General features: G+C 44.7%; 1 protein-coding gene across 1 annotated transcript in view; it reads right to left on the bottom strand.

Annotated features, from left to right (window-relative positions):
• Positions 1 to 13,500, bottom strand: part of LOC115462834 (DDB1- and CUL4-associated factor 12) — a 113,825-nt gene extending 100,325 nt beyond the window's left edge. The window contains exons 1-2 of the mRNA XM_030192868.1: positions 13,215 to 13,500; positions 8,120 to 8,374 (exon numbers count right to left, since the gene is read on the bottom strand). Of these exons, the coding sequence (XP_030048728.1) occupies positions 8,120 to 8,374; positions 13,215 to 13,286 (327 nt within the window). The 5' untranslated portion in view covers positions 13,287 to 13,500. The remainder of the gene's footprint in view (positions 1 to 8,119; positions 8,375 to 13,214) is intronic.
• Positions 13,501 to 15,857: the final 2,357 nt, after the last annotated feature.

Below are 15,857 nucleotides of genomic sequence, written 5' to 3'. Positions count from 1 at the left end.
GTCTGAACCTCAGCAAGAGAATCACGGAACTTAAGAAAATGGTAACCCTCTTTGTCAAGAGAACACTACTCTATAAAAGACCACCTGAACCAAGTACACCAAGCTCTAGATACTTTAGAAGTAGAGAGGATAATACCACCCTCATACCTTGGACCTTTGAGGATAGATGCCTCGAAGTCAAAGCTGCCGTGTCACTTTATGAGAAGACAAATTTGGCTGCCTTCAAAACAGGTCCTGGTGAAATATTATGGACCACATAAAGGGCCTGTTTCAGCTCAAAGAGGCGTATCATTACTTCAAATACCATCCTCAAGAAAGGGAAGACTCACAGTTCAAGGCCCTGTTCCCTAAAACCTTACTAATCTGAGGGCCCATCTGGCACATAGCGAACATGAGCCCCTCTCCACCTTGGTGACCCGGGCTGAACAGGTGTGAGGCAGGCTCCAGTGGTACAAAGAACCAAGACCTGGTGAAAAAGAATCAAAGGAAAAGTAGGGGTCACCAGTCATGAGTTAGCTCAGTCCAGGGTAACCTGGTACTGGAAGCAGATAAGCCTTTCGACCCACCTAAAGACAGGAGGATGTTCCCCACCAGACAATCTGCCAAAAAAGGGACACCAACCCACCTAAGCAGGACAATCACAGTGGCCGGGGAAATCAAGTATAGAAGAAAGGGAGGATTCCCCCAGGTACCCTCTCAACAAGCCGCTTCCCAACAGACTAAAAATAAAGGATTCCCAGAAGAGGCTAGGATGGAATCCGCCATTCAATGTTTGCTAGAACAGAATGATTCAAGACTAAAGCTGCCTCATAGGAGGAGAGGAAGGTTTCCTAAGAAGGTAGAGTAAGACAACGCCGGCCCAGCCACCTCAGCGGAAAAGGCTGGTTGGTTCCATGAAAAAAAAAAACAAGCCAGTAACATGTTAAAACCTGTGAACCACTAACTCCTGATGTGTCTGAACTGGTAAGCGACCACTCTGATGCCCACGTAGATTCACTTTACAACAGGGGGTAATAATGTAACCCCCAGAAGGGCCACCATGGCCAAGAACTCCCCATCTAGTCATCGATACTTCTTAGGTGCCTTTCACCCAAAGAGGCAGAGGTATACCCTTTCCTTGTCCCTACAAAGGAACTTCAAGGTGAGGGTTTGATCGATACCGCTTCAGAAGTTACACTGATGACCGAGGACCTCTTCAAGAAGTTGAGGGCCTCTCTAGGAAGTCCTCGCAGCCTACGTTTGTCTCCCCGTGACACTTCCCTGGTGGCCTACGGTAATCAATCTATTCATGTGGTGTGCCAGGTATAGGTCACTTTTCAGTTGGGTAAAATGAAAATTAAACACACAGTCATTGTGACCAAGTAAGCAGGGAACAAACTCTTGTTGGGCAATGAGTTTTTAAAAAGGTTCCGACCAGTTCTGGATTATATTCAGAATCATGTGGACACAGGTTACTCATACTATTCCATACAGGCGAGTAAAAAATGTTAAAGGAGCTAGTGGATCTTATCAAGTTGAAAGGACAAAGGAATTTCTTTGCATTAACTTCCAAAAGTCAGCTGACCCCTGACTGTTAGAACTTAGGTCAGAGACCAATCCAGGTCCAACCAGCAAGGAGAATGTGGTAAGGGTGCCAAAAGGGGAAATAATCAAGATGACATGGGGTGTAGATAGTCTCGTAGTCAGACTGAGAATCTGGAACCTGACAAAATGGTAGCCGGGAAAATCCCAAGTCGGAGTAATGTTGCATAACGTTGCACACCCTCAATCCTCAGTAATCACCCATGGATGCTGAGTGAAATATCAAGGAAAGGAGTGGATGTGACCTTAGGGAATGCCTGGAAGATAAAACCAGATTTGCTTGTACCTAGCGACGTATTCCTCGTTAATACCACCTTTGCTTGCCAACTCAAAAGAGCAAAGAATTGGCCATCGTGCAAAACATCCATCCCTGGCCCTTCTTGTGCCTGGCTTGGGGGTTAGGCATGTCTGGGGAATTACAGGCCGTGTTTCGTCCAACTGGGCTGCATCATTTACATTTACAGAATCGCACTATATCATTCCGATATTTTTGTAGTAGACCATATCATGGTGTTTTAAAATTATCAGCCAAAATTTAAGTAAACCAGGCTAGGAGGGGGAGGATAGGCATTTGGGTGGTGATAACAGTTGAAGACGATGTAGAGGGGGTTCCAACAATAGGCTGGCTTTGTATTATCCCACAGTAGCAGAGTGGAAAGGTGTTTGGAGAGGAATCAAAAGAACGAAAACCATGAAGGTAGGGGGAAAAAAAGGAGCGCTGCAAAACAAGTAAGGGGGGGGGATAGGAAACTTCAGATAGGGTACCGTAATAATTATAGCATTCCATGTGATGTTAGTGAAATTAATATGTTATTTTGATTAAGTCTATTTCCTGTTCATTTCAACAAAGTAAGCAAACACTTAGGGTACAGAGACTGTAGTTTGTGGGAATGAGGAGAGAAAAAGGAACAAAAACAAAATATTGGTGACACAAGTTATTGTTAAATTCGCAAAAGAATGTTGTGTTCATTGATTTGTTAATTGTTACATTTCAAGGCTATGTATAAGCTATGGGATCATCAATAAAAAAAAGTTGAAACAAAATTATCAGCCAAGTATTTTATCATGGTTTTAGAACATAACTATTATCATTTTGCTTTTAATTGTTTTTTATTGTTTATATTTGTTCTAATTGTTATATAACTGTTTATTTTGTAGCCCCTGATGCAGCCCAGTTGGGCGAAACACGGCCTGTGTCGGGCTTGCTAACTATATTATGATCTATATTTATTTTAAAAATTTTATATACATATCTGCTTTGCCTGTTTTTCATCTTTGAGTTTGCAGATCGATTGCCCTGTTTGAATGGATGGTAGACCATGACCCGTTCTCAGAGGATTGTATTCGTGAGGAGCTAGCTAAAATAAAAGTAGACAAAGCAATGGGGCCTGATGGGAGACATGTGAGGGTGCTCAAGGAACTCAGAGAAGTTCTGGCAGCTCTGCTGACAGACCTCCTCAATGCTTCCTTAGAATCTGGAGTGGTCCCAGAGGACTGGAGAAGGGTGGATGTGGTCCCTGAGTACAAGATTGGAAGGAGGAGGCTGGGAATTACAGACTGGTCAATCTAACCTTGGTGGTAAGTAAACTAATGGAAATGCTTTTAAAGAGGGGGACTGAGGTTTCTCGAACTGAATGGAATGCAGGACACGAGGCAGCATAGCTTCACTAGAGGAAGGTCGTGTCAGATGAAGCCGATTGATTTCTTTGACTGGGTGATCAAACATTTGGACGTGGGAGGGGTGCTAGATATGGTGTACTTAGATTTCAGCAAAGCTTTCAACACAGTTCCGCACAGGCGACTCATAAATAAACTGAGTACCCTTGGTATGGGACCTAGAGTAACTGACTGGGTTAAAAATTAGTTGAACGGAAGGAGACAGAGGGTAATGATAAATGGATCTTGCTCTAAAGATAGAGATGTTATCAGTGGAATACCGCAGGAATCAGTCCTAGGGCCGGCTCTTTTTCACATCTTTGTGTGTGATATTGTGGAAGGGCTGTCTGATAAGGCTTGTCTCTCTGCGGATGATACCAAACTCTACAACAGGGTGGACACCCCGGAAGGTGTGGATGACATGAGGAAGGACCTAGCGAAGCTTTAGGAATGGTCCCCATTTAGAGTACTGTGTGCACTTCTGGAGACCACACCTAAGAAAGAATATAAGGATGGAGTCAGTCCAGAGGGCGGCTACAAAACTGGTAAATGGTCTTGGACATAACACATATAGAGACAGGCTTACGAACCTCAATATGTATACACTGGAAGAGAGGAGAGAGAAAGGAGATAGAGACATTTAAATATTTCAGGGGCATTAATGTACAAGAAATGAGCCTTTTTCAAATGAAGGAAAACTGTGGAATGAGAGAGCATACGATGAAGCTAAGAGGAAACAGGCTTAGGAGGAATCTAAATGTATTTGTTCATGGAAAGGGTGGTGGATGTATGGAATAGACTCAGGGTGGAGGTTGTGGAGACGAGGACTGTTTCAGAATTTAAGAAAGCGTGGGACAGGCACGTGGGATCCCATAGGATAAGGAACAGTTAGTGGTTACAAAGGATGGGCAAACTGGATAGGTCATTTGGCCTTTATCTACCCTCATGTTTCTACGTTTCTATAAGCCAGGTACATAGATGATTTCCTGGAGCAGAGCAACATAGAAATCACAGCAAGGGAAACCCCACACTTTTCAAATAACACCTCTCAATGGCCATAGTGTAAGCCAAAAGGGAGCCAGATCTTTCAATTCCACCAGTCCCTGCCTGAAATGACCCTGACCTCTGGGCAGAGGAAGAGGGTCTTCCATCAGCAAGCACCTGAGATCTGCATACCAAGGTCTATGAAGTCAATCCGGCACCACCAACAAGACCAAATGAGGATGATGCGAAATTCTACCCAACAAGCACCGTAACAGAGGCCACTGAGAGAGGCTCCACTGCCAGCAAAGGCTGCACAAGGGCATCCATCCCCTGAGAGGCTGGATCTCTCCTTCAACTGAGAAAGCATTCTGCTTTTACACTGAGCCTGGATGCCATCGTCAAACTGAGGGGGCCCCCAGCAGTCCAGACTGAGCTAAAAGGCCCAACAGCCCAGCTCCCACTTCCCCGGATCCAGGAAAGAAGGCCAAGAAAGTACACCTGCATGTTGTCTGCCTGCAATATGGACCGATGAGAGAACATGCAGGTGCGTATCTGCCCACTGACACAGGCATGCAGCCTCCAGAGCCACTGTCTGACTCTGGGTCCCACCCTGATTGTTAATGTAAACCACAGCTGTGGCATCATCAGACATAACTCTGGCCACTTTCCTTCCAGGAGTGGCAGAAATGCCCACAAGGCAAGACAGACTACCAGGGTCTCTAGATAACTGATAGACCAGGTCGTCTCCTGGCCCAACCAGGTGCCTTGAGCCACCCAACATAGGCAACAAGCCTTCCAACCAAGGAGACTCATCAGTGGTAACCAGTACCCACTGAAGAGGATCCAGAGGAAACTCCCGCAAAAGGTGAGGTGAACTGTCCCACCAGGCCAGACTGAGACTCGCCCAGGACAGAAGTAGCAGAAGATGATGGAAGTCCTGAGACACCAGAGCCCACTGTTACAACAGGGCTTGCTCAAGCAACAACCTACAGTGCTGCTGCCATGGAGTGCAGAAGATGCAAATAGTCCTAGACTGTGGGCATTAGGAGCTTGCAAAACCAGCACACCTGCACCCACAGCTTCCTTGCTTGCTCCTCCGGAAGGTACGCCATCACCAGGACCGTATCGAAGCAGACTAAGATACTCCAAAAGCTGAGGGAGAACCAGATAACTCTTGCACAGGTTCACCACCAAGCCCAGCGACTCCAGAAGAGACATCACTCGCACGGTAAGGGAAGGGAAATGGGACTTGATATACCACCTTTCTGAGGTTTTTGCAACTACATTCAAAGCGGTTTACATATATTCAGGTACTTATTTTGTACCAGGGGCAATGGAGGGTTAAGTGACTTGCCCAGAGTCACAAGGAGCTGCAGTGGGAATTGAACTCAGTTCCCCAGGATCAAAGTCCACTGCACTAACCACTAGGCTACTCCTCCACACTAACCTCGGCCGCCTCGGTCTCCATTGGCCCGAATCAGCCAGACATCCCTGAACCTCCTGAAGCTGCAGATACACTGCTGCCACCACCGTCAGCTTGGAAAACGTGTGGCACCATAGCGAGGCCAAAAGGCCCCAGCAAATAAAAGCAGAGTGCCTGTGGTGACTCACAATAGGGATATGGAGGTATGCCTCTGTGAAGTTCAGGGTGGACAAGAACTCCCCCAGCCTTATGGATGCAATGACCGAGTGCAGAATCTCCATCCAAAAACAGTGGACCCCGAGAAAAGCAATGACTCTCTAGAATGGGCCAGAAGGAGCCTCAGCTCAAGGAACCCAAGATACACCTCTCCTATGTCCTTCACCAGATTCTCCAGACCCTTGCCAGAAAGCAAGAGTCTCTAAAAGGGCAGCTGACTCAACAGCTTCTTGGAAGCTGCATCCGCCACCCAGTGGTACAGCCACAACCACCAGTGCACAAACACTGAAGCAGAAGCTGGGCGGGAGGCTCAGCTGACCAGATCATAAAGAACATCCACTAATAAGGCCATCCCAGATTCCAAGCCAAACCCCCCTTGGACAGAACAGGCACCTTAGTGACTGAAGTGACCAGAGCATCCACTTTAGGGAAGGTCCAATACTTTCCAACCTCCTCTGGAGCAAAGGTATAAAGGCTATCCAGAGCCCTGGCACCTTGAAGGGGACCATCCCAATTTTTCCCCCCATATCAACACCATCTGGATAACAGCCTTGTAAAGGGGAAAATACTTAGGGAGCCCAGCGAGCCCCTCCAGCAGAGGATCCCCTTCCACCAGGTCTGCAGCTGGAGTCTTTAAGCATAGAGAGAGCCATAATAATCTTGTCAATAAGACAAGACAGCTCTCCTCCTGCCTTCCTGAAGAGATGCCTTTCTGCTTCTCCCGAGGAGGGTCTCCAGAACTGGAGCCCACCAAGGACAGAGAGACTCTAAGATCTCCCCCCCATCTCCTCTGAGTCGATCGGTGCATCCAGCGCCCTCCCCTCGGCACCCAAGCCGGGGCCCCACACTCTCCGGACAAGGTCCCAGTGGACCGAGCCTGAAGCCGCAACCAGTAGCACTATCAAATGCAAATTGGGAGCTGCGGAGCCAAAACTCCATGCTCAACTAGGCATGGAAACCAAGGAGCAGCCCTTAGGCTCAATCACCCTGCATGGCTCTGACCGGCAAAGCGAGGAGCTAGGCCAGGGACTCTATCGCCTACTGCAGGTAGAGAAAAATACTTGAACCTTCCAGACGGCACCAAAATGTATTACTTGTGATCATCATTAAACCCTTATCACATTACTAGTTAATGGAATTCACTCCCTATAGAAATTAGGCAAGAGATTAATTATATGCAGCTTAGAAGAAAACTGAAGATATCTATTTCAGAGATTTCTGAATGTCACTTATGGGATCATAAGGGCCCAAAGCACAATCCTTCCACAGAAGCTGTTTGACAGATCCTGGCTTAACCCTTATATGGAAACTAAGGCCCTCAGAGCGCATCCAAAGATACACTGGGCAGGATGGGGCGCCGCCATTTTGGGAAGGCACCCTCCCTCCTCCGCTTACTACTACTACTACTACTACAGAGAGGTAGGCCGCTGGGGGAGGGAGAGCGAGCTAGCTGATAGCGGTCCCACTGGACCACCATGGCGCTTTTGTTCTATATTAGGGTGGGAGAATGAGTAACCAGCGATCCCACTGGACCAACAGGGTTTTTGTGTTTTGGGAGTGGGGGGGGGCCTGGAGGTCCACTGGACCTCCAAGTCTTGTGTTTGGGGGGCAGTGGGCTTAGGTTTGACAAGTCCGGTTGAAAATCCCAGAACCTCTCAAACCTATTCGGTGGGCCTCCCTCACTGGCAAACCCTAACACCAGCTCCGAGCTATCGTAGGGTTTGCAGCACTAGCAGCGCCCTTGTTTGGCGCACTGCCCGCTGATCATGAGGGAGGAATGTGGGAGACCCTTGCTTGCATGCATTTGCATGCAATTAGCATTCAGAGCCAGCAAGCGTGTTATTACACTCTTTAGCCGGCTCTGATCATCGGGTGGGAACAAACGTGGGCGCTAGTACGGCACTACTGGCCATTAGCGCCCACGTTTGCTTCTGATCATCAGCCCCTTAATGTGGATTTTAAATTATTACTTTGTTTCTCCTAGTTTTTTTACTAGCTTCATTTTTGTAACTCCACTAAACCAAACTGCTGGGCAAACACAGTTTATAAAAAGCGATATTGTATTGCAATAAGAACGGAGTGTCTGTGCTGGCAAGACGGATTTCCAGATACAATGTGAACATTTTTGAGATGCCAAAGATGATAGCAAGCGCTAATGACCTGAACACAGGACCCCAGGTTTATGAAAGCCTCCACATTTTTGGCAAAGCTTCCAAAGGGGGAAAAAAAATAAAGAGACCAAAACCAAGCCATACTTACTGTATTGCATTTTGTTCCACACACCACTTGCCGATGATTGAGCCATTGAGATGCAAATACTTTATTAAGGTTCCCAAGATAGAATTCTCGCTCTTTCAAGAGGCAGGGAAGCTTCTGGGCTGCATATCCACACAACAATCTGCGGTAGCTGGAATCTTCCAGAACCTTGAGCTCTCTGCCTTTTAAGTAGTACACCAAAGACCTCTTCACAGGAGGGAGTCGTTTCCTTTTGTGAGCAAAGTGATCCCAGCCAAGCTGCGGAAAAAAAAAATACATAAGCCCTCCCAATTACTACAGGTGCTGAAAGAAAAAGTACCATATACCTGTGCTTGTCAGCTATCAGGAATAAAGCTTTATTTCAAGTATTAAAATTACTAGCATAAAAGAATAAACCAAGCAATAAAAAAAATAATAAAAAAAAAAAAGATCAAACCCTTAATCACTGGTATTTTGAAACTTAACTTGCTTTTGTTAAAGCATGGCATTTAAGAAAAAATAAAACGGAAGATGGAAAAACAAAAAAGCAGCAACCTCTTTTTCCAAGATACAAATTCCCAAAATGAATGTATTGGCCCAAGTTTGTTCTAGCTCCATTCAACAGAAAATGCCTTTATCAGCAACTACCTGGCAGCTTAAGGCCTGTCCACTCATCCAACTAACAGTCCTCAGCTGGGATGAGGGAAAGACACAGAACTCTCCAGTCACTAGATGGGACCACTATCTTAGCAATGCCCCCCCCCCCCACCTCACCTCACCAGGGATGGGAATAATGTCTGGGTAGCAAAGCATCCCAGCCAGCTAACAACTTCCCATTAAATATTTTAATAGAAATAAGACACCACACATTACATTTCCAGCAAAGGGAAAGAGAACACCAACTATTCTGACTACAATACAGAATATAACAGGAAAATCCATATATGGCCATAAGTTAGTTTAGGAGAAATCACACGATTTAGGAGAAACGAAACTTACAACAGTATATATGAGATGGCTAGGAAAGTTTTTGCTGAGCAGTTTTGTTATTCAGTTTTTGCGTCTGGCTTTTCTGTGTGACAACCTGCTCCAGAGAGAACAATTATTTTGTATTGGCTTAGTGAGATACCAATAAAGATTTTTACTGGTTGCGCCTATATTTAAGTCTGATTGTCTCTCTTATTCCAGCCCCTAGGGCTGAAGTGTTTTCCCCTCTCCAGGGACAAGGGACAGGTTTACACATTCCAGGTATTTGTAACCTGGACTGGCCACTATTGGAAACAGTATGTTGGGCTTGATGGACCTTCAGTATGTCCCAGTATGGCAACACTTATGTACTTAAAAAGCCTCAGAATACTGATAAAAAATGTGAAGCTAACAGAGGCTGAGCCCCCCCCCCCCTTTTTTTTTTTACTTTTTCATTTTAAACATATATCATCTCTTCATACGAGTGCTTCATTACTTTATTTAAAAAAACAATCTAAAAGAACTTATCTTATTGCTTATCTTCTTAACAACCTCCTGGTGAGACAGCTACTAGTTGGCTGTGTTTTAATTAGTCGCAGTCTGACCAGGAAGTTGTTAAGATATTGCAATAAGTTCTTTTGGATTTTTAAAATAAAGTAATGAAGCTCTCGCATAAAGTGATGATACATGTTTAAAAGTAAACAAATAAAAATAAAAAATGGGGGGGGGGGGGGAGGTTTTTTTTTTTCAACCTACAATAGAAATTGTGATGGCTAAAAGAAGCTAGCTACCAGTATTCTGAGGCTTTTTCCTATCCGTATTTTGTGGTTATTGAAGGTTCAAGGAGCTAATATAAGAAAGATTTTTAAATGGTTAAGAATTAAGGTATATATACAGTGAATTAGAGGTTTTGTGGATTGTATTTAAACCACTATCCCTATTGATTCTGAATCTGTTTAGTACCATTTCCCCCATCCACAATAGGAAATAGTAACAGGGGTTAGCGTATCTGGGTTTAAAAAAGGTTTGGACAAGTTACTGGTGAAAAAGTACATAGTCTACTACTGAGACAGACATGGGGAAGCAACTGGTAGCATTGAGTACTGCCATAATTTGGGTTTCTACCAGGTACTGTGACTTGGCCACTGTTATAAACACTGGGCTACATGGACCATTAGTCTGACTCATTATGGCTACTCTTATGTTCTTATGTTTATGTTCTAACTCCTGACAAAATTAAAATGTCATGGGATAGGAGGAGGCAGTCTTTCAGGGGAACTCTGTCAAAAGCTTTCTGAAAAATCAGATACACTATCAGCTGGTTCACCTTTATGCATATTCATGCCTTCCAAAAAAAATCAGTAGATTGGCAAGGCATGACTTCCCTTGACTATAAATCCATGTAGGCTTTGTCCCATTACATCATGATTATCTCCATGTTCAGTACATGTAGATTCTATAGCACGAATTAAAAAGAAGCATTCCCAGAGTGTGCCAAGGTCAGGGAAGTAAACAGCACATGCACATCTACTCTATTCCTGCTTAGCACCCATACAGTGTGAAGTCCACCGGCATCTAATATATGGAGGCGATGCTTTAGTGTTGTTTATTTTGTTTCATGTCTTAATTTACCCCCTGCAAGCCTAAAAGCTATCAAAGCAGTGTACTTTCAGGTACACAAGGTATTTTTCTGCCCATGGTGGGGGTGCTCACAACCTAAGGCGCCCTTTTACCAAACCGTTGTAAAAAGTGACCTTAACACACCCTTACACGGGTCATTCCCATGCACTAAGGCCATTTTTACCACAGACAAAAAATGGCCAATTTTCTTACTTCCCTTATTAGTAATGGCCACATGCTAATTTACTCCATTAGTGCATGAGTGGCCCTACTACCACCTGTTATGTTTTATTATTACCCCGCGCTTTCCCACTCAAACCAGGCTCAATGCGGCTTACATAGTAATAGGGATTACAGGATATTGATGAGAAAATAAAAGTTAAATATAACAGAATAACAAAAGCGATAGGTAGGTAAATAAGGAGAGGGGAGAAGGAGAGGGGTAAAGGAGTAGGAGAGGTGTAGGCAAGGGTGGAAGCGGCAGGAGAAGGGTGGGTATAGGATAAGCAAACGGAATTTTGGTTGGAAAGATAGCCAAGGTCATTATCCTTGTGATGGGTAGTAGGATCAGTAGAATTAGTTTTGGTCATATGTAGGCAATAAAGGTTCATGACCCAAGCACTAGCAAATAACATTTTATTTTTTAAGACATGGGTAGTATGCACGGATCCCAAAATTAATATAAGACGTCTAAGCACGCCCAGCAGTATGGCATTTTTTGCTGCTTTAAGCAAGTGTTAGTGCTTACCACAGCTTGGTAAATGGGCCCCTAAGTTTGTACTTGAGGCAATGGAAGATAATTAAAAAAGAAAAAAAAAACCAAACAAAACACACACACACAAAACCAGAAAAGTTTTTCTTTGAAAATCTACATAGAACACTTGTTAAAACACAATCAACATGATTTGCTGTTATGTACAGTATGTGAAAACTGCCCCGTGTGTGAGCTATTTTAGAACGAAATACACTAAACTGAATATTTTTTCCTTACAAATTTACATTATAGTCTGCATACTTATGTCTATATAACTGTATGAAAATGATAAAATGACAAAAAAAAAAAAAGAATACTGGAATGTCCCTCACCCTTTCCAAATGTATGGTTACAAACAGTATGTACCACAACCCAAACATTAATGCACCCAGAGTTAATAAGGATAAACTTATTTATGAATGAAAGCTAGCATTTTTTTTTTATCAAACCAGTTAGGATTATTTTCCCAAGTCTAACCCAACAGAGTATCCAATACATAAGATCTAATGATTAAAACACTAATTAAAATGCATACCACTAAAAAAAAGCAAACAAAAACTAGAAAATGGAGAGGGGGGGGGGGGGAGACTTTACATAAGCTAACCAACCCGTGACTAAAGAAGATTTCATTTTCTCCCTCCACAAACTATTAACTAGGATCTTCCATCACCCAAGCAACAACTACTTACAGACCTGTGCACCACTTGGAGAACCAAGACAGGACACACCACGTTTGCAGTCATTTCGGTGCATGGAAAAACAACTAATAGTCTCTGGACACTTACTGTCCAAAGGGGAGTGAAAATAATAAAGTAGATTAATGACTGCACACGGTGGGAGGCTTTGTACTCAAATGCCTACAGTTCACCGGTCCGAACCTCAGTCCATCAACGTAGTCAGTTGATGCAGGGAATTCCAAAGCTTGAACGAAAACACGTGTGTACGCAACAAGCAGTGACCCAGTGGAATAAAAAAGTGAAACCGTTACAAAGCCAAGAGCCCCCAGTTGCTCACAGATGAGTTGGGTTTTTTTTTTTTAAGCTCACCTCTTGTGATGTCAAACTGGGGATTGGGATGGGGGGGGCTGGAACCCGTCCAGATTTGTTTGTTTTCTTTTTCCCTGCTCTGGCAGGTAACAGCTTTGGACCAGAAAGCGGCGGGCAGGGTGGTTATGGGGAAAGGGAGGAGCTGTTTTTACCCGGCTGTCAGCTGATGAGGGTAGGGATGGAGACACATAAAAAGCCCGAGATTCAGGTGGCTGATCGGGATTATCTTCATGGCAAAATAATAAAGTAGAGAATGGGGGGGGGGGCGGAAAGGACAAGGAAAAAGGTTACAGAACCGTTTTCACAAAAACATATCAAGTATATATATATAGATCAGAGCTGGCGCTCGGCTTTCAAGTGTAGCCTCAGCCTTTTCGCTGTCAGTATCGGAAAAGTCCAAGACATCTCATTTAGGGATATTCATGATGTATTATAAGCCACATTGAGCCTGCAAAAGAGGTGGGAAAATGTGGGATACAAATGCAATAAATAAATAAAGGCCACGTGGGTAAACGCATCTATTTAACCCTTCCAAAATAGCTCCATCCACTCAAGATAACACGATCCTTCCCCTGGAAGCGTCACCAGATTCTACATCTGCCCAACTACAAGTTTGTGTGGGGTAGAAAAGGAAGGGGGGGTCCCTTTTTCTGGAGTTCCCGGGCTAAGCAGATCCCACATTGCACCGTCAGTACCAGGAAAGAGACACCCCGCTGCTGTTGACTTGATTTACCTGCTCTCCCTGCGGCCCTGCGACTGCCAGGCCCGGCGCTTTCCTCTTCCTGCTAACTGTTTTCCTCGCCATAGTCGGAGACGCAGAGGCCCCGAACCCACATGAAGGAGGGGAAGGACGCCGTATGGTGCATATAACGGGGAAGGAGTCCAACCGAGAAGGGGAGAGAGCGGGGCCGGACAGCGGAGCGGGGGGGAAAAAACAAAACCAAAGAAATAAAACAGCGGCTAAAGACAGACACCGACGACCCCCAACAAGGGTCAAAGCCGCACTGCAAACAAACAAGCGTAAAGAGAGAGTGGCGGAAGAAAATCCCCGCCCTCACGCCCGACGTTTCCTCAGCGTGATGACGCATCCCCACGGACGACCTGACGTTACGAGTGCGTACGCCGTCCGTCTCCTGGGGGCAGCCAAGTATCTAGGGATCCATATATGCAGGGCTTTTTTTGAGGGGGTACTTGGGGGTACTGAGTACCGGCACCTTTTCCATTGTCTGCTAAAATTGACCCATGGTCCCCAGGTTTTAATGAAAGAGCTCAAGCTCTACATACCAATTCTGCCTTGTCATAGATTCTGTGACTGGTTGCAGGGGGCCTGGCTGTTGTGGGGTGAGTCCCTCAGTGATCACCCCACCCCTGAAGGGTGGCCTAGCATTTGAGTACCGGCACCTTTTTCACTAGAAAAAACACACTGCATATATGTAAGCTCTGTGGGTGGGTGCTCCAGCCTCTTCCGCACCCCCAATATGGAGCACACACTGTCACTCTGACTAGGGAGCTTTCACTTTTGTTCAGTTTAGCGTACTGGGACAGACCAAAGGTCCATCAAGCCCAGCATCCTGTTTCCAACAGTGGCCAATCCAGGTTGTTATAAATAGCCCCCCCAGATAACCTATACCAAAAATAGGACTCATAAAATCAGATTAAGGAAGCAAGGCTTCATTAATTTCTTGTTCAAAAATACATCCCGCATCTCTAACATCAAGCAGGCACACCCTGACTTCTGCCAAAGTCACAGATTATATAGATTGTCTGCCCCCCCCCCCTAAATTGTCTCATTGTACACTAATCACATTTACCCCCTCCCCTTTACATCCTTCTCTGTGAAAACTTTCCATAGAAAGTTCGCCTGCTAGTGTTCTTATCTCTAAATGTTCTGTGAAAGTTCTGCTTAACAATCTAGCACCTGCAATTTCTCACTCCCTCCTAACTCCCCCCTCACACTACCTTCTTTGTTTCTAATTCACTTCTTGCAGATGTACATGTCTGACTTTTAGTTTCAAGGCCTGTCTTTGAAGCTTTTCCTGTGTCTCAGCATTTTGGAAGTCTTACAACCCCCCCCCCCCTCCACCTTCCGTCCCTGCTTCTTACAGAGAAACACAGTTCCATTGTCTAGTGATTCAGACAGCTGTAATTACTACTACTACTTAACATTTCTAGAGCGCTACTAGGGTTACGCAGCGCAGTACAAATTAACGAATAAGGACGGTCCCTGCTCGGAAGAGCTTACAATCTAAAGGACGAAATGTCAAGTTGGGGTAGCTGAGATTTCCTGAGAAAAGGTTTAGTGATTAGGTGCCGAAGGCGACATTGAAGAGGTGGGCTTTGAGCAATGATTTGAAAATGGGTACGGAGGGGGCCCGGCGTATGGGCTCAGGGAGTTTGTTCCAAGCATGGGGTGAAGCGAGGCAGAAAGGGCGAAGCCTAGAGTTGGCGGTGGTGGAGAAGGGTACTGAAAGGAGGGATTTGTCTTGAGAGCAGAGGTTACGGGTAGGGACGTAAGGGTGATGCTTTCTGTTAGAAAGGGATAGTTAGGGCCTAAACTATACATTCTACCTTTACAACTATGCTATATGAAAACGCAATATATTTAAACATTTCTCACAAGGTCACAAATACCTGGCAAGATCCCCCAAAAAGTACAAAACATTTTATACTGCTTATCCCAGAAATTTAATAATGGTCTATGGACTTTTCCTTTAGGAAGCCATCCAAACCTTTTTTTAAACTCTGCTAAGCTAACCGCCTTTACCATATTCTCTGGCAACAAATCCCAGAGTTTAATTACACGTTGAGTGAAGAAAAGTTTTCTCCGATTCATTTTAAATTTACTACTTTGTAGCTTCATCACATGCCCCCTAGTCCTAGTATTTTTGGAAAGCGTAAACAGACGCGTCACGTCTACCCGTTCCACTCCACTCATCATTTTATAGACCTCTATCATATCTCCCCTCAGCTGCCTTTTCTCCAAGCTGAAGAGCCCTAGCCACTTTAGCCTTTCCTCATAAGGAAGTCGTCCCATCCTCTTTATCATTTTCGTCATTCTTCTCTGTACCTTTTCTAATTCCACTATATCTTTTTTTAGATGCGGCAACCAGAATTGAACAGAGCTGAGGGGGGAGCACGGATGCACGAACAGAAGGGAGCTGACAGGTGAGCCGGACCTCACAAAAAAGGTGCCAGTACAAAAAAAGCACTGATAAATAGAAAACAAAATAAAATAATGTGATTTTTTTTTTTTTGTATTGTATTGACCTAACAATACATTTCTTGACAAGCTGTCTGAACTTCATTCAGGTCTGATAGGAGCAAAAGTATGACTTTTAAAATATGTATGATTAAGACAGGAAGAAGTGAATGGGTA

Source organism: Microcaecilia unicolor, chromosome 2 (assembly GCF_901765095.1).
Source record: "Microcaecilia unicolor chromosome 2, aMicUni1.1, whole genome shotgun sequence".
Classification (NCBI taxonomy): Eukaryota; Metazoa; Chordata; class Amphibia; order Gymnophiona; family Siphonopidae; genus Microcaecilia; species Microcaecilia unicolor.
This window is presented reverse-complemented; position numbering and strand designations above follow the sequence as displayed.